General features: G+C 43.4%; 1 protein-coding gene across 2 annotated transcripts; it reads right to left on the reverse strand.

Annotated features, from left to right (window-relative positions):
- Window positions 1–1,370: 1,370 nt before the first annotated feature.
- LOC120897644 lies at window positions 1,371–2,945 on the reverse strand. Of its 2 annotated transcripts, XM_040302653.1 has the most exons (4): window positions 2,492–2,945; window positions 2,289–2,385; window positions 2,052–2,225; window positions 1,371–1,983 (listed from the first exon to the last, which is right to left on the reverse strand). In XM_040302653.1, the coding sequence occupies exons 2-4, from the start codon at window positions 2,292–2,294 to the stop codon at window positions 1,459–1,461; spliced, it is 705 nt and encodes a 234-aa protein (XP_040158587.1). In that variant the 5' UTR covers window positions 2,295–2,385; window positions 2,492–2,945; the 3' UTR covers window positions 1,371–1,458. The 2 variants fall into 2 exon arrangements, with proteins under 2 accessions (XP_040158587.1, XP_040158586.1); XM_040302652.1 differs by having other exon boundaries at window positions 2,289–2,945.
- Between the last annotated feature and the right edge of the window lie 23,280 nt (window positions 2,946–26,225).

Consider the following 26,225-nt stretch of genomic DNA (forward strand, 5'->3'; position numbering starts at 1 on the left):
ATACGAAGCTATGGTAGTGTGCGCGCGTGTGTGTGTGAGAAAAGGTATACATTTTCCCGAAAAAAGACCCAACCACCGCTTCACACACATACGTACCGCGTGCTGCGTATGTGAAGGGCGAATGTGTCGTCGTGAGGTGGAAGAAGGACACACCACCTTACAAGCCCGCCCTTATCGGCGTTCTGAGCAGCGCAAGTAAGGAAAAAGAAAATACTCAAAGGAAGAAGCATAAAGTATGGAAACGGACGAGAAAAAAAACGCCGCAAAAAAGTTAATGCAAACGTACAGAAAGGAGGACACAAAGGACACGAATGTTGTGTGCGCTTAATGTACGGATGTAAAGATCATCCACGGGGTTATTTTCCTCAGCATGTTTATGGCAAGCAAGAGGGGGGGGTAAAGGTGGGGGGGGGGATAAAACGCATTCAAACGTTGTGAAAGGACAGATAATGCCATGCAAAGTCTTTCTGTGCGGCCTAAGCGGCCTAAGACGCAGGAAGAAACGAAGCGAACGGAAGAAGACAAGCAACGAACCTTCTTTAAAAGCAAAACCTTTCCTATTTTACGGTGGAAAACTGAAGCAATTGCACCGAATGGAGAAGCGAAGGTTGTTTGGGGTGAAAAAGTAAACGAGACTCCCGCGAACTTGGGTGGTTGGGGTAAAGATTTGCGTTACTATTTTCCGGCCTCCAGTCTTGTTATTCCCCCTTTTTGTACAGAAAATATCCTTTTTTTGTATAGAAAAGAGGCTTGTAGCAGAGACCATGGCCGGCAGGACGGCACAAGATCGTAGAAAATCGATAGCAATTTGACGCATTCGGTGCGGAATGGGGTTTTTCATATGGAAATATGCTGTCCGCCAGACGGAAAGAGAAAGAGTGTGTAAAGAAGACACACACAAGCATAAAAAAGAGGCATCAAAGGATGCGTTGCTCGTGTGGCACTTTCTTTGACTTTTCGATGTTTTTCTGTGTGTATGTGTGTGTGTGTGTATGTTTTTATAGTATCGGTGCGTTTTGCCGAGGGAGCGTCATGAAAATTTTACGCCTGTAATATGAGATAAGGGAAGGATGGTGGCAACCGGCAGACGACGACGACGACGATGGCCTGTGTACTGTTACTGATTGTTTGTTTGGTTTGCTGCCGTTTAATGACTGTTGTTCGATTGTTTTTAATCGCCGGTGTCCATTACCGTTGTGTGCAAACAGTGCACGGTACATAAATATAAATGACAATCAATGCCCGTTTGGGGAGTTTAACGCCGATTCTCGGTGGGATGATAGGGACTAGCACGCATTGCTACAACGAAGAACACTACAGGAAACGTTATTTTTGTGATATTTCAATTCCAAGCAAAGTAAACCTACATGTTTATTCAAGCAAAGGGATTTAAAGTTCAACTTTATTCAGTTCATCGTTGTTTCTTTCGTTCGATATATTTCTTTTACTTAGTTTTGGTCACTTGTACTTGTACACTCCTGCCATTTCTCTGTCCCATTCTAGACGCTTTTGAGCAATTTCAAAATCCATCTTGAGTCGTTGTTTCATCAAAAGCAGCTGTTTGTTTTTCACCTTCAACTCTTTCTGCTTCAAAAGGCACAGTTTTCTATTCACCTTCGTTAATTTCCTTAACTCCAGCAACTGAAGCTCCGCTAAACTTCGATACCTGTGACGACGATTTCTAACACAGCCGACAGTTGTCTTCGTTTCCGGCTGAGGTTGAGGTTCTGGCGGTACAGGTTCTTGAGATGGTTGTGGCTGTACCTCGTAGCTTACAAACTTGACAGGAGACATATGTGGCAAACCCAAGGCCCTTGTGTTCGGTATAGGCTGCAAAGATTTCACCATACACATCATGTCGATGACATGCTTCTCCAATGGCGTAAAGTTAGTCAAATCCCATGGATACTTTCCCGCATCTTTGTTCTTCACATAGTTGTCGACCAGTTGGTCTTTCAGGGTGTCGCAGTAGTCGTACCAGATCTGCAGATGAGATTGTACAAGAGGAATGCTAAAAAAATACACCTACATAGCTGAAAAGGAACAAATACCTCTTTCAATTCATTTCGATTGTGTATCGGTGGACCTAGTGCGTTGAGCTCATTGGCAACGGCGTTCCAGTACTTGGCAGTTCCTAGACTCCGACTGGTGACAATCTGTTTGTTGCTCGCAATAAGTGAAATAAGCTTTTCGATTTGTTCGCTGGTTGCGTTTACACGGTTTTCCTGTAGCAAATAGAGAGCTGATATGAAGAAGTAGGAGTGTGTTTTCCTTCATGCTACACTTACAGCCATTGTGGATTGCTAACAACTCGCTAGGTGCTGTTAGAATTTGAAAGGACCTTTGTTTTACGATGTACTGCAAACGCTTTCGATGGCTGGCAATCTTAAACTGGATTAGAACTTACTCCTCGTTTGTTGTTTTAAATGAAAATGTTGTCCCGTTTAGCTTTACCCAGTTGTGTTGGTTCTCCATACCCTGGTTGCTTTACCTGGTTGCCCTGGTGGCTTGAGATTGACTCAACGAAATAACACTTGCTTTGGTACCTGTTGAAGAGCAGCTTTGATGCTTTTCCATTTGGTATACAAAAAAAATCTACCCAGAAATTATCTGGGTTTTGCTTTTACACCTTATTTAGTGCATTAGCCTCTTATTTAGTGGAGTTTTAGTTGGTCTTGTGAAAGTGAACCTGTTCGGGAACGTCCAGAGCGAGTGATGTTGTAAACAACAAACCGTTCGGTACTGTACTGTCAGACCAGAAGCAGGCTGTGTAGCAAGGTGTATATATATAGAAGGTGAAGTCATTCATAACAAATTGACGACATGACGTAACAATACTGGGGACTCAGGCAAGGTGTATGTTTTGAGAAGATGAAGTCTTGTAGCGTTTGCCTGATCTCCATCCTGATCCTGATCCTGATCTCTAGTACAAAAATCGCTGAGGGCTGGAGGGGGATAGGGGAAATTGTATATGTTTTGACATAACATTTCTCAATCATGGAGATCAGGCAAATGCTACGAGACTTCACCTTCTTAATACATACACCTTGGCGGTGTAGGTCGGAAAGTCCGGTGGCCGCCATTATCCGGGAACAATCACGGATAATCAAGAACCCCGGATTAGCGCAGTCGCGTGGGCGCAAGTAGTTCAGTGAGTAAAGGAAAAAAGCAAAGTAAATTATGATAATTTAGCAAAATATACAATAATGCTGATCGAAGTTCTTCTGAAGTTGTTTAGCTACTCAAGCTACACCCGTAACACCTGCCATAATATATTTTTTAGTTTCTGTAAGATGTGTTTCCTTTACAGGAGTGAACCTATTCGTGATTCCAGCGCGCTGAGTGTTTACCACCAATCGATTTTCTTTTCCTTGTTGTTCTTCGTCTTTTTTAGCATAATTATCTACGTGTGATAGAGCCTAGACTTTCGGCTGTCCTGGACTTAAGCGCCACACAATCGTATTAGTTCAAGTCAGCCCTTTGCTACGGCAAGATTATCCAGATGAGAATAGATCCAGTTTAGTCGTGAAGGGTCCGGAAGTTTGATGGAATAGATCACTGAGTATTTTTACCTCAACATGTCAATACATGTTTTTAAACACCACAATTATAAGGCATTATTAGGCAAGATTTCACACAAACCAAAATCCGTTTCATATTATTTATTTAAATAAAGAGTTCACGCGGCACTATTTTTGCGAATTACAAAATCTTTAGAATATCTCAAAAGATTTAAATTAATATGAAATTACGTCTGTGCAATTTACGACTGTACTGTTTTCAATCGCTTCCCAAGATCAGGTCCTAGAGAAGGATGACGATCGTAAGTTCGAAATATTACTATTTTTGTTTGGTGATCAGTCGACCTCAGTCGTAGGTTATTTGCCAAAAAACAAATCAGCAATGCCACCGATGTACTTCACAGCAGCATAACCTCTTATGTTAGAGTTAACACTGTACCTGCATTGAATTTGATCCAATAGTTCCACTAAGTCTTTCAAACTAGTTTTACGATAATCCTTCGCAAACACGCATGGATGATTCGGTGGGATGAATAGCCCATCACACAGCGAGTTCCAAAAACTCCACACCACTTACGTAATAAGATTGCCAAACCAGACTCTCACACCCTCTATTGCCAAGTCAAACCTCCCACGCACGAGCAAATATTGATTCAAGTTCAATCTTGCGTTTGCCACGATGGCAATCGAATGAAAAATTGATGAGTTATAACAATGTGAAAACCCCTGGCGGGAAACGGAGGATTGAGAGCAGATTCGCTCGCGCGGATATTATTTCCAGCAACGGGAGTTTCCCGAAATGCCTTCCTGATCGTGCTGGGGAAGCCGAAAAGTAGTAGTAGCAGAAGAAAAAAGGAAACATCAGAAAACATTGTCGGCGAGTAAATTGAAGAGGGAATCACTTCTGATTTGATTTCTACTACCATCCTTTCCTTTTTTTGTTGGTGCTGCTTCACCAGGTCGGGTTCGATTCGGTAGTTGATTTTTTGGATATATTTTTTTGAGTCCAATTTCTTGTTTTTGGAGGCATGGAATTTGCAAAAAACCCCGACAAAGATAGAGAGAGAGAGAGTTTGGAATTTTTATTTTCCTCCAAAGCGCGCACAGCATTGGAGGCAGCCGGGCAGGGCTTAATCGAAAAGCGGGGGATGGTTTTTATTTGAAATATTTTCGGGAATTTCAACGACCGGGGCTGTGTGTTTTATACTTTTTTTTACGCCGCCCGGGTGTATGAAACCGCGTACCACCGCCACTCGAATTGTCACGCCAATAATCCTTTCGGCTGGCCAGCGTGTTGCGATGCCGGGAGTGGTTGTAGCCGTTCCCTGCTAGTCCTGTCCTGCCGCGGATCAATCAAATTTTATCGATCGTGAAATTTCAATCATACCAGGTCCAGGTGTGTGGGGGTTGGCAAAGGGTATCAATGTATATGTGTCCGTCCGTCTGTCTGTTGTTTTTTTTTTTGCGCCATTCGTCCACCCGATGAGTGGGCAGCTTGGGGTCAGCATGTGGTGATATGATGTTTTAATCTGATTCTGCCGACGGTTGATATTTTCCCTCCTTTTTGGTTCTACCATTGATTTTCCTGCCCCAAGTCCCTCCAAAACAAGCCCCCCCCCCCAAACAGTGTGGAGTGATATTTTTTTTCGCGGTTGCCCGTTATGATAGGCCACCACCGTTCCCCCGGAAGTAGTTTCACCGGAGGGGGTAGCTTTTGGCTCCGACGCCGCGGCACGGAAAATAAATAGCACACCGTCGCCGGCCACATCTGTCTGGCAGTGCTTTATATGCGACCCGCTCCCTGCTGCCTTGATGGAACAAAAGGGAACGCGATCGATTCCGACTCAGTTTCAATTTGATTTAATGAATATTTCAGCTCGCTTATGACAAATAAAACCCTCCCAGCGGCAGTGGCCGTAGTGCACGTAGACCCATCATCCAGGTAATTGATAGCACTCGCCTTTTCTCTCTCTCTCTCTCTCTCTCTCTCTCTCTCTCTCATGCTCTTGTCCGATTCGATTTGCGGGGCAAAAACGCATTCCGAGTCACAAGTCGGCTCGGGCTGCTGTGACTGATTGGGTCAATATTTAACGATACGGCGCATGTGGCGCAGAACGGACGGAAATCCCCACAAACCCTTTTTGCGCCCTTAATGGTGTGTGCTCCTTCCTTTTTTCGTGTGTGTGTGTGCCGTGTTTTGTGGTACAACCTCGGGGCCATGTTGACAACCTCGGGAGCCATGTGTGCGTGTGTGTGTATGTGTGGCAATTGGTAATTACGCTCGCCCGAGATGCCCAACCGAACGGCCGATAAGATGGAACGTGCTGATTATACAGCAAAGGATAACGGCGACTGGACCCGGTGTGCTTGTACACACTTCTCGCAATTGCTCGGGTAATTGAACGCGTGTATTATTTGCCTGGACGGGACATTTGCTTGGTGACGTTATCGTGCGGTGTCAGTTTGCATTTTTGGTGTGCCGTTTTTTTTTTTTTGTTTGTTTGTGTGGCTGTCTCAGGCACTGTAAGGTGTGTTGATTTCGTCTGAGTGGAGAATCCTTTGCTGGTGAATGCTTGATACAACAGGAAAAGGTATCAAATCAGTGTTAATGTGGAGCTTGAACAGGCTTTGAGGAATTGAAAACACTATCAATTGACAAAGCTGTGTAATTGCTCGAGTTTATTAAATTTATTTGTTTAAATATCGGATCTGGAATCGGAATCAGTTTCGGAGTCAGAATCATCTCCAGAGAATCAGCATCGATTGTCAGCATCTCCACGAGAATTGTCGTTTGAGTCGTATGCAACAACGATTGTATCGATAGCTGCAAAGGATCCGAATGTACTTTTAAACGATACATTCTCATGGAGATTCCAGAACTGACTCCGGATCTGTTCTGCAGACTTGCGCCTCTTGCTACAAATTTCGTCGGCAGCTACCAAGCTGGGTTTGTTGGAGGCAAATCCTCCACCGACCAATTGTTTACTCTATGGTAGATCCTTCAGAAGTGCCGAGAGCACCAGATCCCAACGCACCACCTGTTCATCGACTTCAAGGCGGCCTACGACACCTACGGGGTGCAGTGCAAGGTAAGACTATCGAACTTGACGTCGGTATCGTTCGAATCTCACAGGGGTCTTAGGTAAGATGACAGACTCTCCTGTCTGCTCTTCAACATCGCCTTGGATAGCGTCATTCGAAGCGTTGGGCTAGATAACGACATCCGTGGCATGATCCTCTACCGGTCTCTCCAATTTCTTGGCTTCGCGGATGACATCGTCATCATCGGCAGACAACAGCGAAGGTATGTGAGGCGTACACCCGACTCAAACGCGAAGCAGCGCGAAAAAATTGGATTGAAAATCAATGCTACGAAGACGAAGTACCTGTTTGCCGGAGTATCAAACCATCTGGGAAGCAGTGTATTAGTTGATGGCGACAATCTCGAGGTGCTAGAAGAGTTCTGATATCTTGGGACAGCCTTTACTTTGTACAACGACATCAGGAGCCAAATCTAGAGCCCATTCCGGAGCCTATAACGAACCTGACTCCGATTCGGCAGTCGGAATCACAATTGAAATCAAAAGTTCTCTCTCTCTCTCTGTCTCTCTGTCTCTCTCTCTCTCTCTCTCTCTCTCTCTCTCTCTTGTTGGCCTACTCACGATCGAGCACGTCAGTGTGACATGGCCCGGTCAACAATCATGCTGGAATAGCAAATGGCTCTTCAATCGTTTGTGAACACGGACTCGGAATCGAGTCAAAACTAAGGATCATTTATTATTTCGATGAAAAACCCTTTAATGCTTAAAAACTATAACAAAGTTAAATGTTCTTCCTTATTGTTTTAAATTACATTAGCTAACAAAATAAAACCAAGACTGCAAACAAATCGTACATCTTCTTCAAAACACAAACAAGACTCCGCACACTCCTCCACAGCAAAGCATCACTCCATCGTCTAAATCTTCACACTATCTCGCGTACGACGGAGAAACAAACTTTATGCGCCCGCGTGAAGGCAAGGGATATTTAAAATTCATTTATCATATCGAAAATTTGTTTGCTGACATTTTCCACATCACAAGCTTCGCTCTTTCGCCGATCGGTCTTTCATTCTTCGTTTCTTTGTTGCTGTAGTTCAGACACAACAGTCTGCTCAAGCCACTGCAGTGGCAGGGAAATATTGTGCACAACCGAAAGATGCTTTATCCAAGACGAGGGAAGAGGGTTTCAAGATGCACGGGAAAAAAAAATCAAAGAAAGATCGCCGCTGTCCGGAGTGGGCAGGGAAATAGCAGACCCAAACCCACCCGCCCGGATTGTGCCTGGAGCGTAAAATGAATGATGAGAAATATGTCTGATGAAAAACAAACATTTTCCTTTCCCATCCACTTTCCTGCCAGCGCTCCGCTGTTGATGGCTATACGACGGCTGTAAGAAGCTCGGGAACGCTCCGGTGCTTCCGATGATGATGTACGACGTAAATATCGGAACGGAGACCAAGGATCCTGTCCAGCGCGAAGCATTCACATCCTTATCAAGCCGTCCCGCGCTCAGCAGCCCTCGGTGCGTCAGTTTTGGAATGGAAAGCCATGCTTTTATGTGGAAATATGATGCACGTTTTCGTTGAATTTTGGCACAGCGCAGACAAAATCCATTTTGCTTTTCTGTGCCAAAGGACCGGATCGAACATCGGGCGCATATTTGTTGCGTACACAGAGTTGGGTTATGTGTGTCTATGTGGTCGTCCTACGCGCTTTTCTATTTTCCCTGCTTGCAAAACCCTCCCACTTTCCCAACCCAACCCACGGCACTAATCTGGTGTGGTATAATCCAGTTCCACCCCGCTCCCTGTTGGGCCGGTGGAAAAACTTTATAATCTTGTATATTCATTTCGTTTCATTTTTTCGACAGTTATTAATGACTTTCATCTACGGTTGAATGGTGCACCGTCGTCGACGATGTCGTCGCTTTCCCATTCGCCGTATGGTGCCGCTTCCCATTCGGTGCTGTCGTCTTGTGAAAACGCAAACAAATCTTCATATTTTTCTTTCACAAATCTGCCCGCAAAGTGAGGTGAGTAAGGGAGCGATGGGACAGAAAATGGTCAAATGCTTGCCAAACTCATTGCAGCAGGGAGGTTTGCTCCACGACGGAACGGGCGTCCCCGTGCGGGCGATTGTTTTCGAGTGCCGAGCCTTCGGGGAGATAGTAATGCTCTGTTTTTTTTCCTTCTCTCCTTGGGATTCGCGCCATGTTGCACACGGCATGCAAGGATGATTTACGCTTTCGGTTGGCGGCGAATATTTATGCTCATTTTGTTTCGCTTGCAATAGGATGAGGTGTGATTGGTGCGGGCTGAGTCGTGCTGGGAGGAAATGGATGTGTTTTTGGTGGGTACTTCTTTCAGGGATAAGATTAAACCTCATTTGTAGCGTTTCAAATGCGGATTTTGCAATTGATACAAATGACTGTTTTACACTAGGTTCATTATATTTAGGCAACAACGCACAACACACAGTGAGCTGTAAATAAGGAATAGTAAGAAGGATTTGAAAGAAGACTTTAAAGTGAAAAACAATACCAAATATCATCAATCAATGCAATGCTATGTCAAAGATGTGGTTAAGAAAATTCGTTAAAATAAATGAAATTTTGGAGGACCTGAACATTGTCCAAAAATAATGTAAAAACATATTAACATGACTGAACGACAATGTCGTCCTTGATGGCATTTTCTGTGGAGTTGACTTATCCTTTATACTAACGAAAGGAAAGGGTTTTCCAGGCAACAAACATCAAAGAGCAGAAATCATGAAATGTAAGATGGTTGTTCTAACACCGAATTAAGCCGTGTAAAATTTAATTTTAGAGAACAAATATTATTCTTAAAGTATTGCAATAAATTATTCTACCCCGAACGAACCTTGGTGTCTGGTAATATTGACGTTTATATGAGCTCATTGCCCTTTCAGAAAGACTATCATCTTTCTGATCAACAGACGTTCTGCAGCAAACATTCCAACATATTGCAACATTATGCATATCTCAACCTTTTGCGCCCTTCTTTAGAGCGCCTTTCTTCTCATAAGCAGCAATATTTGATCGAAGGTTCAATACCAAACCTTTCCCTACGAATGGTTCATTTCTTTTGCATCCCTATTTGCCCTGCTGAACCAGCACCAGGTAAACCAAACGCCGTACCGGGCAAACCATGGGAACGTGTACCGAAAAAAAAGTGAACAATCCTTCTTTTTTTGCTCCGCATCAAGTCGTTCGATTTATTGATGCACATTGTAATGCAAAGCGTGTGCACGGCCAAAGAGCAAAACACTATAAGCAGAAAAAAAGGCAACGCACAGAATGGCATTATTGCAAAACACTCGATTTGTTACGCCTAAACGATTGCCTAAAGTGAAAAGTCATCGATAAGTATGACCCACCGCGAGACCCTTTTGGGCACTGGTTTGGCAAAAAGGGTCCTTCCCATTTGGCCGTGCCGCATCGTGGTGTGCGATCGATTGTCATTATTATTGGGCTGGGTGGGGAGAGAAGAAAGAAGATTCGCATGTTTTGCGATTGCGGAAAATGCTAAACACAGGCAAGCTCATGCGAAACGAAGGTGCAAAATATTGACTCTACCTTTGCGCAGCACATACCTTCGAAAGGGGTTGTGTTTGTTTTTCACGGATGAAATTTGCATAATTTCTGTGTGCCATGTATGTGCGTGTGTGTGTGTGTGTGCTTTTATCTATTTATGATTTTAAAACCAATGTATGCAAAAAACGGGTGGTGGCGCCCTTTTTTTGTTTATTTACGAGACGTGCTTTTTATGACGTGAGAATGTTAGGTTATTATTGTGTCTCTCTGTCCCTCTTTCTCGCTTTCTCTCGCTTGATTTGCAGGCTAACGATGTGGATGGACATCTTTAAGGATGCTGATGGTGTTTTTTTGCTGCTGTTTACTTTCGGAAGCACTGTGACTATGGGAAAATTTGATTAGTTCCAATGCGCCAACAAAAACACATTTCCAGCTGGAACGGTTTTGTAATTTGCATACTAATATTACGTTTTTTTGCTCACTCTTCTTGGCGGATTTAAGCAGCGGAATCGAACAGGACGTGACGGTGCGGTTGATAGGAACATATGGTCGGGTTTGCTGAACCGTTACAGCATGCTGAGCGCCATCAGGTCGGGTTCATTGGGAGTGCGAAACGTTTGTCAACTTAAAGTAGTCGCTTTCAATCCTTGCTTTAAAATCAAGTCAACTGTTTTTATCGATTTTGTAGAAGAGTTTATGAAGTTTGCTGAATTTTTCAGGAACAATATGCTCAATCATCAAACGCTGGCGTTAGCTACCAGGAAGCGGAATTGGACTTTGGCATAAGACCTCCGTTAAGATTGCGATTCACGGATGAGATTGACGGTTCCGGCAAGCGTTTGATTGGATAGATTTCCTTCCTTCCGACGGAAGCCCGCTTGATATTGTAGATTGAGTCTTACGATGTCGTGCCTGGACTACATTGAAGATATAGAAAATAGATGATAATTTCAGAATGTAAACCTTTGTGAATAGTGTTAGAGTAAAGCGGCAAAGAAAAGATAACTAAAGTAGCTACGCTATGAAAGCGTTTGATATTCAAATGATCATAAATAGCACAGAACCCAAGGCACATAGCTTGGGGTACTCTTCTCACAACGTCTACCTAAGATAGATAACAATCGATTCCTTTTATCACGACAAATCGCATCTTCTACCTTGAGATTTTGGGCCACACCGACATACCGGAAGAGCCGGAATAGTGTAGCAAAGGTGAGATGATCCCAGCGCGCCACAATCCCAATAAATAATCTCATCTTCATATGCAAATGCACCAAAAACCGGGTAAAAGGGTACTTGCAGCTCCCTGGGCCCTGTGAAGATGCTGCATTTTCCGATCCGATCGCGGAAGCATAATTTAGTTCCTTTACCTTTCTTGAAGCGCTTCCTGGTCGGTCCTTTGACAACCCGTTCCACAACACTTTCCCATGGATTTCTGACGTTTTTTTTACCCTTTCTTTGTGCTTCGTAACGGAATGTACAATCACGGTGAGAAAAGATGCAAAGGTGTTTGGTAACAACGAATGGTTCGGGTATGAAGGATGCTGTCGTATGGTCGAAGATTTGCATAATCAGTATGCAAATTAGCAGCATGCAGTGGCATTCTACGAGAAGCGGCACTTGGGAAGCGCAAGAAAAAAAGGGGTGAATGAAAGATGTCTTGCAGGATTTTATCGGGAGCAGGATCGGTACCGAAGAAGGGGAAGAACATTTTAGAAAGATGTTCGTGAGGTCGGGCTTTAAAGGCACCGAACAGAAGATGTTTTGATGCGAGAGGAGCCGTTTTGATTGTGGTTCAGGGAAGAATTGCAGAATGCGAATTGGCTAGGAGTGGTTTATTGCATTGAAGGCTGTGATTATGATTGTGCCAAATAGTAAAGATGCACGGGTTTTGTACAATACCTAAAAAAACCATAATTTTAAGCTGTATTTCCATCTATTCTTGCTTTGAAGCGTCACTACAATACATGAGTTTGATCAAAAAGCCGCATCCTCTAGCTAGTACATCTGGCCGGTACATCTACTTTAAAACGGGCTAATGAAACGAAAGAAGCAATTTAAAAATCCACCCGAAACAAAACGCGTCCCTCAACCTGAACCGACCGCCCCGGCTTCCCGCCTATCCTTGTAAAACTTTCCTTAATCTCACACCTTATTAACCTACTTTCAGCGTCCAAGGCTACACCCGATGTTCATGTCCGTGGAAACTTTTCTCACCGCCAAGCGCTCGGCTCGGCGGGCAAGGGGAAGCTAATTTAAATTTTAACATTGACCTTGTTCCCAAGCTCCTCGAAAGAGAGCTCATTTTACAGTGTCTGTCCCGTCCCGCGGCCTTCGCTTCACCAACCAGCGCCGCCGCGGCTGCTGCGGCTCCTTCTTCTCGGAAAACTTTCTCTTTTAAATACTACGAATTAAAAGCGTAGCGCAGAAACAATTTCACTCTCATTTGCTGTGAATGAGTCGTCCTCCGATGGGCGAGCAAATGCTCCTCCCAGCACAGGCTTCCCTTCTCCCTTTTCCCGCACAACCTCTGCCTCCGAAAGTTCATTATATGGCGCAAAAACCGTCCTTCGATGCTCTATGGCTGGCCTCGATTTCCGTACAACTCCGTACAACTTAATTAATTCCATCCCGGGCTTGCCGTTCGCTTCCTTTCTTCCCCGCTCGTCCGCTTTTCCACTTCTGTGGATGGTTTTTACGAAGAAATTTTCCATTTTCTTCACCCCCCTCTCCTGCCTCCCGTGCTGTACGTGTGGTAGTGATGGAGGTATATCCTCTGTGCGCATACTATTTTGCGCAGCAGCAATAGACAGTATGCAAGAAGAAGCGCTTCCGTTTTTGGTCGATTTTACCAACACACCAGCACGCAAGAAGCACGCAATAAGAAAACCGTTCCATTGCGCACCGTAAAGATGTGCCTTCCTGCTACTAAGATCCACTCCACTACAACCTTACACACTGCAAGGTTGGCTCTGTAGTGGTGTGCCGTGTATTATAAATCCCCATAAAAGGGCCCCTGGTTTTGTTGGTGTTTGTGTGGGCCGTTAGCAGAAGGAAACACCCCGGGAAAAACGTTATTAAATCAACCGTACCAGGGGGGTTGCCACCAGCACTAATAAGAACCGCTGCCACCGCACAGCATCTTTCGTGTTTCGGGCCAAATTTTGTAACGTTAATTTTAAATGGAAATTAAAACAGCTGAGCGCTAATCAGTGGACCGGGTCAAGCGACCGCGTGTGGAGGAATGAGCGGGTAATGGAAAAGGGAAGCCGTCGTCTGGAGCCGTTGTGGAACGCTGGTGGTTTTGCGGAGGAGGAACAAAAAAAAAACAGCCAGGCGGAAGTCGACTCATTTACATACTTTTTTGTTTTGCTTTATAATTTTCACGCCAGACGCCCGGCTCTCCCCGTCGCCAATCTCTCTGTCGCTCTGCCTCCACTGCCCTCCTCGGAGAGTAGATGAGTTTGTTTTAGCGTGCCTTTTTTTGCTTTTTGCCTTTTTTCCCGCTGCCAGACATAATATTAAGGTCGTCAGCTGGTTCGGGCGAGCAATCGCGATGGGTGTGTTTGGAGGGAAAAACTTTTTTTAAGATTGTATAATTAAAAGACCTTGGCCGTTTGGTCTGGAGGAGGGCCTGTTACGATGGCGGTGGGTTTTTTTTGCTCCAGTTAGCGGGACTTGGTGCTGACCTGCCCCAAGGATGCGATTTGAGCGCGATCAATTGTTGGGCAGAGGTTTTGTTTTGCATCGTTTTTCATTAGAAATTGGAAGGCTTGTGGTGGGGTAGGATGTAAATTAGTACATTTTATGGAATTTATGATGGAAAGAGAGTTTCAATTGATTAAGACAATGGAGTTAACATCACCACAATTTTTTTGTTAAAACATGATCATAAGTTTCACGTTTAAGGAATATAAAACAACCATAAATTTAAGGAAATGTTTGAAGAAAAGTTCAAACTTTTGTAAAGATCTCCCAAAACATAGAAAATATAGAAAAGTTGAAAATAGACAAAGAAAAAAGGGAAAACTAACTAACTAACCAAGTCATAAATAAAAAAATATACATAAAGTGAAAAACAGAGATATTAAAAAAACAGAGTAAAATAACATATCCGAAATTTTCTTACAAAAACATTGATTAAAGAAACAACAAAAGATAAGAAATTTAAAATAAAACCAAGCAATAACTAAAATAATTGAATTGTACAAAAAGATGAAACTTGATTGTTAAGGAATCAAATGGAAATTTAATTAAAATAAATGTATAAGTTACTGTAATCAATTAAATATTAATTGATTACTGAGACGTACTGGCAACGTAAGTAAAGCTTAGAAGCAAATTCATTAACCTGTCCAAAACGTAATCGATCTATCGATTAACTAGCTATGCACTAAAGTTGTCTGCATATTTCATTAGTTCTCTTTTATTTTCATTAACCTGACCAGCTTACTTTCACATACAACAAAACACATTGTCACAAATGCATCGCCAACTCCATGCAAGCATACAACCTGTGCTCTGTCCATTGGCCCGTTTGGTAGGGAAATTAGAACGAAAATTTGATAATTTCCTCCACGTGAGCACGTTGCACTCGATGGTAATTGTTTGTTTGCGTGTGGTTTGTGCGGTTTTGTGTGTACGTGGTGTGTAAAACGCAGCACAGGCCGGTAGCAGTTGGCCCGGTTGATCCATCTCGCCACTGGTATCGCCTCTCGGCCGCTTTAATCGATCGAACGGGAAGCCTCGAGATGGGTATCTGGGTGTGGAAATGGAGCAAACCAGGCAAAGAGGTAATCCTGAATACCGTTCCCATTTGGCCCGGTCGGTCGGGGAAAAAAAACGGACCAAAAACAAAATGCCTATTAATCATCGGTCGGTAATTGGATTTCGTGTGCACAATTTATCAGCTGTGGCTCGAACCGTGTGGGCTGCCGGGCCGTGAGCTGTGCGTTCTGAGTAGAATTTAATGTGCGCGATAATCAACCTGTTTATTTATTATTAAAAGCCCTGTCAGTGGCATGGGAAGAGCAATAAATGGGAGCCAACGGAGGCAAACCGTATCATTTGGAATTGGTTTCGTCAATGGTTAGAGGTTGATTGTGTTGCTGTTGCATTGGTGAAGCATTCTGTGGAAGGTTTTGTGTTACAAATGAAGCAAAACGCATCGCCAACGCACGGTTTTCTATGGAAAGGAAAAAGATCTGTTTATTCAAAGTGTATCACCTGCTTTTCTTTAAGAAAGATGTATTTTTTCGCTTGCTGCCGAAACGAACATCACAACAGCTTGTGGGGTTTCGGTGCAAACAACCTTACAACATCGTTTGTTTGCAGTTTGCGAATGAAAATAAATATCCAACAGAATCGAGCAACATGTTTTTCCTGACTCGGGCTACTATTATTTTCAAATCACAAACAAACACAAACAACCGGCTTCGTTCGTGCGATGGGGAGGAGTTGAGCCTAAACCGAGAGACGCAAATTATGCGTCACCATGTCAGCCATATTTTCATCTTCATCATCATCATTTTCCCGGGCACAAGTTCGTCCTAGTTGCCGACGCCGTTGTCGTTTGTCAGGGGGCCATCGTTAATGGGATTCTGGTGAATAAATTTAAAATTCATTGCAATACCAACGCACAAACAAACAGGCAACCGAAAACCGACTGCTCGTTTGCCCTCCACTCCACTTTCCTCCCTGTTGGGAAAAATGGCGAGGAAAACTCTCGAAGCCCCCAGAAGCCGCCGTTGGCCGGCGCAACAAGATTGCCAAACCATGAAGAACACATTTCTTGCCACATTCGTGTGTGTGTGTGTGTGTGTGTGGGTGTGGGTTGTATAAGCTATCTCCCTCGAGGGTTGGAAAACGGCCATTGCTTCCCAAAGAAAAGGCAAAAAAAAAACACATAAAATCCCCGCGATCGAGTCGCACCGAAGATGAAACTTTATTTTATTTGGCGTTTTTTCCAGCGTTTCCACGCCACTGGCTGCGGCTGTTTATCCACTCACACGCAACCTGCCCTCGCGTACAAAAGTCCCTCGAAGGCTCGTTACCGGGGACACCGCACCGAAGGGACCAAGGCCGATGGTGTAATGCCTTATTGCAGAGAGAAATTACTTTCCTAAATCATCTTAAAAGCTTTTCTTCCCACAAAACTGTGCTTGGGTGCGTCCTTATTTTGTGCGGTTTTTTTGTTGGGTTTGGTTTCGGTCAACTTTGGGCAGCTTTTTTCCCTTCACTCACTGGCGGATTGTGGCCCAACAAGCAACCCACTGGGAACCAATTCCTGTGAATGTTTCGTGAAGTGCTCCTGGTTCCTGGGCAATTGGCAAACCGTAGCAACCGAGCGCCGGCACATAAAACAAAGCAATCCTCTCTAGCCATCCCTACGCTTTGTGTCTGAAAGTATTTGTATCCACAGCTGTGTGTGTGAGTGTGCGGTTTATCCCATAGCGACGAGGCTTTAACGGCCGCTTTTCACCATCGCCTAGGATATATTTAGAAAAGTAAGTACACATTATTTCGCAAATAATAAATATCTCTTATGCGGTGGATTTATGCCACGCGAACCACCGAAACCATCGGACCAACGACCACTGGCGATGCACTGCGGGCCCCATTTGGGAGGAGATGTGGTTAGGCTCGGCCAAGAATGGACGAACCGGGGACAGGCCGGCGCTTGCGACGCTTGTCTGCTTGGAAGAAAGCCCGAAGTGGAACAAACAAGAATTTATGATTAAATTTCATATGCACATAAATTCTGCTTACTTTCTTCTGCGCGAATGTTGTTGCGCTCCTGTTGCCGCTTAATGTGCGGGGCGAAGAACAGTGTGTGGGGGAGTGTGTGTGTCTGCACAGCTTTAGGCTTTTCCTATGTTCTGGGGTAAGGTAATAAGGTTGAAATGTATTGTTTGGAGGTAAAAAAAGGATATTAAAGCATGTGGGTACAATAGAGAGGAGTACTAGGAACGTTAACTTGATGAATAACGTAGAATATTGTAACGAAACTATTAGATTTAGACGCATGAATAGGCTTGAAAGGATCCTTAGCTAGCCAATAGAATTTAAGGTCCAAAAAGCATGTATAGTTTACTAGTTTGACTCATAAACAAACTAGGTATCGTTCATTGTTTTGCTTGAGAAATTCTTCATGATTGTACTCTCAAATGAAGAAGTTCTCGTTTTATCAACATACAAAACTCCACAGCTTTGCTATACGCTTCAATGTTTATCGAAACGCGACTTTAAGACTTCATATAGAACAAGAATATTCTTGAATATGGTAGTACACGTCTCCTACGACACTGTTAGCTCCTCGACACGAACAATGTGAAACATCGCCTCCGGCCCGGTTGTTGCCTGCAGGAAGCTTTTTTGGAAGTTGTGATGAAAGCCCTCACAGACACCTGCAAAACACGAGGACGCTCGCCAATTTTCTTTGGGATAAGCTGAAAACAGACCAAAAAAGAATCGCATCAACCATCTTTCATCCCCAGCCCCGGTGGTGGTGCACGTCCGTGATGATCTTTTCCATATGAGAGCTTTAGGGCAGGGGTGGCAAAAAGGGAGAGGAAAGCACCATTGTTATTATCCTGGGTGGCAGGGATACCACCGAGAGATATCACCATCGAATTGTACGGTTTCCTTTTTTCCCGTTCGTTGCGTGGTACAAACCGCCCGAAAACCCACAACTTAGTCACAAGCTGGTGAGCGGGAGGATGAGGCACAAAAAGCAATCTTCTTTCATGCTCCAGGATGTGGGGAAAATGGTGCAATCTAGCGCTCGCAGCAGCAGCAGCAGCAGTAGCACTAGCACGCATATCCTTAACACACAAAAGCCTTCGACAGATGCGTTCATGCCTCCGGCAGTATACCGGGACGTCTCTTTGTCCGTGGCATGTGCCGTTCGTTCCGTTCCGGGTTTCTGGTACAGCTTTCGGTAAAAGGCGCCGTTTCCTCTCCCCCCCCCCCCCTGGGGGCACCGATCCGTGGAATATATTCTCCCGTCTTCTCTTCTGATCCACATCGGTTCTACGACGGTTCGCCTGTTTTTTTTTACTCGCGTTGCAATGGTGGGTGGCGTTTTGTATATATGTACCGGAAAAGGTACATAAAATACATGCATAGCAATAATGGATTTATTTTTCATACATTATGAAATTGCTTTTTCGCCATAAAATGGGAAAGCGAAGGAGCAGAACATGCGGAAAGAATCCAGCCCCAAACTGCCTTGGCAACTGGGAAAAAGGCAGGCAGGAAGGTGGCCATATTTTCTCCCCAGCGCGCAAGCACGAAACCGTAACGAACTTCGAGCGTTCAAGTTAGTCCAAGACATCCGCAAGGGAAGTCCCTTACCGAAGGGCTCCCGGGCAGGCAGACAGGCAGACAGGCAGGCAGGGAATAATCAGGCATGGGGTTGCTAGCCATGGGTAAGAAAAGGATAAAGATTGGCGGAAAAATCGCACGTTTGCTAGTAGTTCGTGGTGGTGGTGGTGAACTTTTTTTTCCGCGTTGCCTCCTTTTTTGTTCGCGGTGAAACTCGCCCTGGGAAAATGTTTTGGTTCATGGTTGCGGATTTGCCTTCTTTTTTGTGGCAGGCAGAGTTTGAGTTTCAATCTGATTGGTTTCGTTCGAATGAAGTAAAAGTGCTGCAGTTGCTCTTTGCAGAAGGAACAATTTAGTTCGCTGTGAATGGAATTTTTGAAAGAAAAAAAAAATCATTGATGATGAAATGAATTTAAATATTTTCGTGAGTTTAGAGACTAATAAGGCTCTAATGCAGTAGTTTTCATAGTATTCACATACGAGTTGGTTGCTGTCATTGTTCAGTAGCTTTGTGTATGCATCGCTATAACAAACCACAAAAAGCCGGGAATATTAATTAAACCATTCGTTAAAGCACACAAACTATGTGACAACTAATCGGCGAACAACATTGGGCAACAATTATTGCTGCTGTTACACATAGCGGCACCAAACACTCGCCCATAAAAGAGGTGTCCAAAAGCCAAAAGTTAGTCGGTGTTGCGAGCGAGCTGAACACAAATTCCTTCCGCTTTGTCGAGCGAATTAAAACAGAAAAATGTTTACACTTCTCACCTGCAGTGCAGAGCAAAAGCGCGAGGCAAGCTTCAACTATTTTTTGTTGTCTTGTGATGGAAATGGAAGCTTTCCCGTTGTATCGCGAGGAAGATGCACCAGCAGCAAGTGTGGGGCTGCAGGCGGGAAAAGACATATTCGACACATCAGCCAAGGCGAGCAGAAAAGGCGTTCCATGGTGGCTGGTAATTGAATTTCATGCATCACTTTCTCCCTGCCCAGTTGCGCCTTGTTGGCAATTTGTTAATTAATTATCGGCAACCATCCGCAACAGTAGCGCCTAACATGCGAGTTGGCATGGGAAGATGTGGGTTACAGCAAGCAAAAAAAAAAAAAAAATGCTGCCCTCTTTACGGTGTTGAACCTGTAAGTGAATAAATTCGATCGTTCCATCACGTTCGGGTATGGGCTCGCGAACCGGTTAAACGATCGGGATGACCCACGGGATCGCGCCCAAGCATTGTCGTGGTATGGTGCGACAAGGGGCTGTCCAAATAAATGGGCTTTTAAATTGAAATATGTCAAGTGTAATTAAATTAACATAAAGAATTGATAACCAATCGAGCCCTGTTTCGTGCATAACGTTCGATCGTGTGATGGAGAAGGTTTGTTTGAGTTGTTGTGAGCCGGTGCTATTTTTGTGAGCGCCTGTTTCTGTTTCCCATTGTGCTTCAACACGGAACAAACGGAAATCTCACATTTGAAAGTCAACGGTGTAAATGATGCCCAAGGCGTCAGTGCCTTCAAACGAAGGTAAGAACCTCAAACTGGTGCAACACATATTAATGTAAATTACAGCCAAATTGCAGCACGACGACAAACTGCACATTAGGCTCGAGGTGCAAAGACAACAGCAGCCGTTAGGAACCAAACATAAAATATAGTGTTTTTGGGCAGAAGCCTTGGAGCGATTCACGAGCGAAGCAGAGTCGAAGCCAGATGCAGAAAGTGTACTTCCTTAATGATGTGAAAAGGAACCGCTTGTCGTGTGGAAGGAATGATAAAAGTGTTAAAAAGAAGGCATAGTTTCTTTCAAAGATAAAAAAGAACTTATCAATAAATTTCAAAAAAAAAAAATCGATAAAAAATGGAGTAAAAAAACTAGAACACCTTTTCCCATCCAATATATTCTCTAGCAAAAAAAAAAACAAAACATAATATTAATAAAAAATATTCCACTTCGCTTGGTTCACCTGTTTGCTTTTAATTATTGCAAAAATTATAACCTTGTCCGAACGGTTTGCTCACAACCCGGGCTGAGTTATTGCTCAACCCAAGGTGAGTGTAAAATATGGCCCTTGCGAAAAAACTGCAACAGGGGGATCCTCAAACTGATGCCCCTTCGCGTATGATGAATGGGAGCGATAATTGTACGCCCGGCGGGGATTTGGTAGACAACGTTTTCTGGGCGTTGGATTTGGGGAGCTTTCCATCAATCTAGCCTTTTTGCAGGTTTGAAGTAGCCACCTTTTTTGGAGGGCCAGGCTCGTGCAAAAGTTGATGTTTTTCGATGCCTCTAAGAACGACTGCCTGCACAGCTCATAGCCGGAAGCTACATCCACTGCTCGGGTGATAAATGTTTACTAATGAAGACAAGAAGTATGTCACCTGTCAGTGTGCGGTGGGGGAAACGAACGGGGCAACAGACTCTTGTGTGTGTGTGTGAGAGAGAGAGAGAGAGAGAGAGAGTGCTGGACGTGAACTGGAGAAAACGCGGCCTAAAATAAACATCCCAATTTTTCGGTTGACGGGGCTGTAAAAATGCATAAAATGCTGCAGTTTGCTGTCCGATGCACCGCGGTCCGATGCAGTGAGTGAGATGAATTAGGATGGGTTTTTTTTTGTCCTCGGCTTGTCGGACTGCTTCCGTCGATCATTTCGGGCTGCATTTTTGGTGTGTTGATGCAGCTCGGCCACCGTTGCGCTTAAGTTGCACCAGTTTTATGTGATGTGTCGGGTGTTTCTTGTGGGGTTTTTTTGTTTGCAAACGTGTACAATTTTGAGCACAGGAATGTGTTGCTCGCCATCACGAGTGTTTGGTGATGAATATGCGATGAGGACGGACGCACTTAACTGCACATACCGGCAGACTTGCTGGAGCTGGATCCCGTAGTAAACCGGCAGAACACCCCTTTTGCCTGCCCACCACATCGGAGGTGTGCTGCCAGTTTTGGTGGTAGCTCGTAAAACACTAAAATGATTGCTTTCATCCTACATTAAACAAGACACTTTATGGTAAAGCGCAAACAGCATTTTATTATGCCTTGGGTCGGGCTTTTTTTTGTTTTCCTCTTTTTTGTTGGTTTGTTTTTAGTCTCTAACACAAGAAAGCCTACGTTTCGCATGCTCAGGTCGGTCTGGCAACTGTCGCGAGGCTTGTTCCCGCGTATCGCGGGATGCACAGTAAAGTGATGTTCCAGTACAAGTGTTCAACTACTTGCTCCAAAGGTTATTGGACGCTGTGCTGCAAAGGTGTTTGCATACACGTATCGTTTAATGGATCTGTTGCTGCTGTTTGATCGTTCACGACACAGGTTTTATGGTGCATCTGTCGGTCCTGTGGTTATGTTTATGTGGCTTTGCTTGTGAGTAATTTTATGTGTGTTTTAGTCAAAGTTGATTTTTAAAGCAATTTTTAGAATTATTAATGTACACAAATATGAGCGAAGGAGTTTATTGAGTTGGTATCGTAACAAACCAAACCAACGAGGAACAAACCAACGTTCCAGCATCACTATAAAACTATATTGTCAAAAGCTGTCCGTTCGAAAGGCGTAAAATTTCGAAAAAAAATTAATACCAATTCAATGTCAGTGCTTTGTAATGCGCAATGATATTTCTTACTTTTTATTTAGTTTGTATCTAGTCAATTCTGACACAGAAATATGACATAGATAGGCTAGAATCGAACAACAAAGTGCGTGTTATTTTTATTAAAACCACTGCAACATGACATCAATCCAGGTAAGTTGAACTTTCAGTCCTTCTATTTAACACTGGCCACTGTTTAACACTGATATTAGATCTTTTTATGTAATAATGATCTCAAATAAATGTTTACAATTCTATAGGTTATACTGTTTGAATATAAAATTAAGCAACTTAACCAGGTTTTTACATAAAACAGTTTAAGTTGTTGCACAGTCAAGTTAGTTATTCATTTATTTTTCTATTGTGTGTCTATTATAATGGTAAAACTAATAACGTTACATATTGTGTTTTCGATCACTGTTTTGTGGTAATTTAAGTTAAAAAGATTTTGGTCAAATTATTTTTTTTTTGTATGTAAAATTTGTTTATATAGTGAAACAACGGAAGGGATATTTGTCCAATCCCAGTATAATTAGACAAAATATATTAAGAAACCATTTTTTTTATTTCTCATAAGAAGGACCCAGTTGAGCGTATCGTTAAAAAGAATATGTATATACTCACTCAAATTTCCAGAAAACAATCATACTCCCTTTTTTGAATGTAAACAATGAGCAAGTTTTTAGCCAAAATGTCCTTAAATTAGAAACAAAATAGTACACTATTTATTTGTGAAAAAAATAAGAACGCTCAGTTATAAAAAAAATCTCCACATGGATGAAGAGTCAGAGATATAACTTAAACCAATAAAAAAATAAAATAAAAAGCGGGCTTAATATCGTGTTAAGGAATTGAAAAAATACAAAAAAACAAACATAAAAATAACGATGAAAAACGATAAAATGTGACTTTGAAAGCAACAGTGTGGATACAAACAATATCATAAAAGTGAGAAACAATCATTGCAAGCGTACTTTAAACCTTACTTTATCAGACAAATGTATTTACTTGCAGGTGAAAATAATCAACTCCTTGAACAAGTTTCCCACAACAACTCCCTTAAACGTATCGTAATGACCCGACTCTGCCATCCAAGCCGTGAAAAATAATCAACTACCAACTTATCTCACCCGCACGACCACCCCTCCGAAAAGGTAGGCAAAGCAAAAACATTTTAAAATATTCCAAATAAACTCATTGCAGCGTAATCAATTCGACATTCGTAGCAAAATAGAGCGCACACAAAAAAAGCAAGCAAAATGGTTACTTGTTCCGTGTTTTGGAGCAACTGTATCAACCAGGCACTGTTACACTAGAAACTACGGCAGAGAAATTTATGAGAAAAAAAGATTTTGAAGGAAAGGGCAAACAGAAAAAATGTTTGAAAAACACATTTCGCTACAGCACAACACAACCGGTGTACGGCGAAAAATCCAAAAACCGCCAGGATCAGGCTCTTCGATAGGCTCCGGACGGTGTGGCCTCGTTTGTTGGCTGCCCCTCTATCCGACCCTTGCCATTCCGTGCTGCCCAAAAGGGAACGGGAACTCTGGCAAAACTCCGGTACAATATCGCCATCATTATCAACAATAATTCACCAACCTCGAATACGCGGAGAGTGCGCCCCGTGCCCCGTGGAAGGTTTTTCCAATGGATGGAAAACTTATTCGTCCACCCAAGGCGAGGGTTGAAGGTGGAGCTTGTGGAACTTTTCACCATGGATGTGGCCCTCCCCTTCCACCCCCCCAAGCGATGTTTTCTGCGAGGCAATGCGAGGAAGGCCTTCGAGCGTGAGTGGTTGAATTTGAGCCCGCCGGCTTGGAGCTGCCATGTTTCTTTTTTAACACCCTCTTGCTCGACTAACCCGAAACCGCTGCCTTTTTGCCCTCCCGCATACATAACCCAACAAAATTGGTGGAGTTTCGAGTGCCCAAGTTTTGCATACTACGGGCACACAAACCACCGTGGCGTAGTTCGTACCGGTTCTTTCGCTGGATTTCAATTTAAATAAGGCCGTTTTGGCTTCTGGAAGGTGCAAAACTTTGGCACACGGACATGGACCAAAGGGGAGCATAGTATTGTGGTTGGCAGGTTGGTGGGCAAGGGGCAACAAAAAAAAAAAAAAAACAACGCGGAATCCATTCTTCCTCGACATATTCCTCCCGTAGTGTCTCCCCTGTTCAGTCATGAATGTCGGCTACAGTGGCACCGGTAATGACATCAGGATACGACGCGCGCACCCACCAGGATACACCCAAACAGCCTAGACGTGTGCGGGGCAGACGGGAGAAGGAGAAGCAGACCAAAAGAAGTGATAATAAAAAATTGGAACCTTCGCTCCAAAGGCCCCCGGAACGCTTTTCGCCACGGTCGCTGACAGGAAATATTCTCTCCAGATTCAATCCGATCCAATCCAATTTCTTCCAACCTACCGGAGGCCGGATTCGGGCATGAAGGATGTACCTTTTGCCCAGCTTTTTTCACTCTCTCTCTCCCACTCTCTCTCTCACTGGCACTCTATTCTGCGACACGGGCAAAGCCTTTTGCTTCATTTGTCACACTGGCTGTAGTAGCGCCGGTGTGCCTTCGGTGTCCGTGCTGCACCTGAAGCTGGTCGGCCGCGTACAGTCGCAACGCACCGGGGAATGGAGAGCATCCAATCATCTATCTTCGCCAAAGTTGGAGCTGCTGTTCGAGTTTGTGCGGCAGGAACGTGTCCGACCGGTGTCGGAAGTGTGCAAAAAAGTGTGACGGAGCCGGGAGGATGAAAAAAGTGAACTGAACTGAAAACAGCAAAATTGTACGATGTCATCATAATTTATAAGAAACGGGAATTTGAACGTGATTCGTCGGTTTTAGCTGATTTCAGGTGTTTCTTCCCAGTTTTTTTTTCGTCGACCGCCGCCGCCACTTCGGCCCGTTCCGTTCCGCAGGGACGCATGTGCCCTATGTGTGAGTGTCGCTGTGTGTGAGTGTGTTTGGTTGTCCTCTTCCGGTGATGTCCCCTCGGTGGTAAAGTGAGGTAAAACCGGAGCCGGTTCGTTAGTACGCATTCGAAAAAACCCGACGGAACAGAGCACGGGGCACGGAAGTCGGTTTGGTATTTATGGGATTTATCTGTACATATTTTCTTACCCAGCCATCGGAGATCTTGTTCAGAATAACAGAGCGAAAGGAAACATTCAAAAAAAAAAAATCTACCCGAATGTTGCAGAAAGAAGGGAAGAAACGAAAGAGGCGCAGTTGTTAGGTTTATCAACTGATTGAATGACTCTTCATCGGTTCGTTCGAATGTGATAAATTTGGTAGCCGGGCACACGGAGCGAGTAAATGTAATCAAATTTAGTTTATTTATTGTGCTCTGCTGGAGATGATTTTGAGGTTTTTTTTTAGTTTATTAATTTACAAAAGGGCCTGATAGCGTTAGTTAGGAATTTAATCTGCCGAAATGGGTAGCAAAATAAGAACATTTGCTGGGAGGTAATAGTTTCGTCTATCGTGAGGCATTCCAGCATTTTTTTTACATTGAACGACAATAAGTTAGCATGTATTAGTTGCTTTAACATATCTTTTACTTTTATAGCTTTGAAATCATTGCTAAAATAAACTGAAAAAACCTCTATGCTACAGCTTCTTTCTTTATTAAACTGAAGTGCAATATTAGTTTTTACTTTAACAAAACTATTTCTGGTACTTTTCAAATCTGTTGCAAATATTGACGAGTCTAGGCAGCGGTGGATATTAACAACACGTTTTTTAAATCTTTTTATCCTCAGATTTGTTCCGAAATAGTTCTGTTTGCGTTATCTAAATGCATAGTTCAGCCGCTTTTACATTTTTTCTTGTTTATGAGCATAGTATTTTTTTCTTTTATCATGTTTTAACCATTTTATCGTCGATTATTGGTTAGAGCTCAACTCTATTGACAATATTGCCTATACACATTCCTACAATAAATGCAATTTCGTCAATCTCAAACTATTTTAATTACATTGGAACAATGAATCCTTCATATTGTTGAATTCTAGTAATTAGATAACATCATTACAATGAACTTGTGCTTAAAAATTTTGTCACTCGCTTATGATGGAATAAAAGTAACTAAAATAACACTTCAATGCCCTCATACGTGATCGGGTTCGAAGGATCACTTCCATTACAACAATAAATCTTTTAAAAATTTTCCAGGGTTAA

This window comes from Anopheles arabiensis, chromosome 2 (assembly GCF_016920715.1).
Source record: "Anopheles arabiensis isolate DONGOLA chromosome 2, AaraD3, whole genome shotgun sequence".
Classification (NCBI taxonomy): domain Eukaryota; kingdom Metazoa; phylum Arthropoda; class Insecta; order Diptera; family Culicidae; genus Anopheles; species Anopheles arabiensis.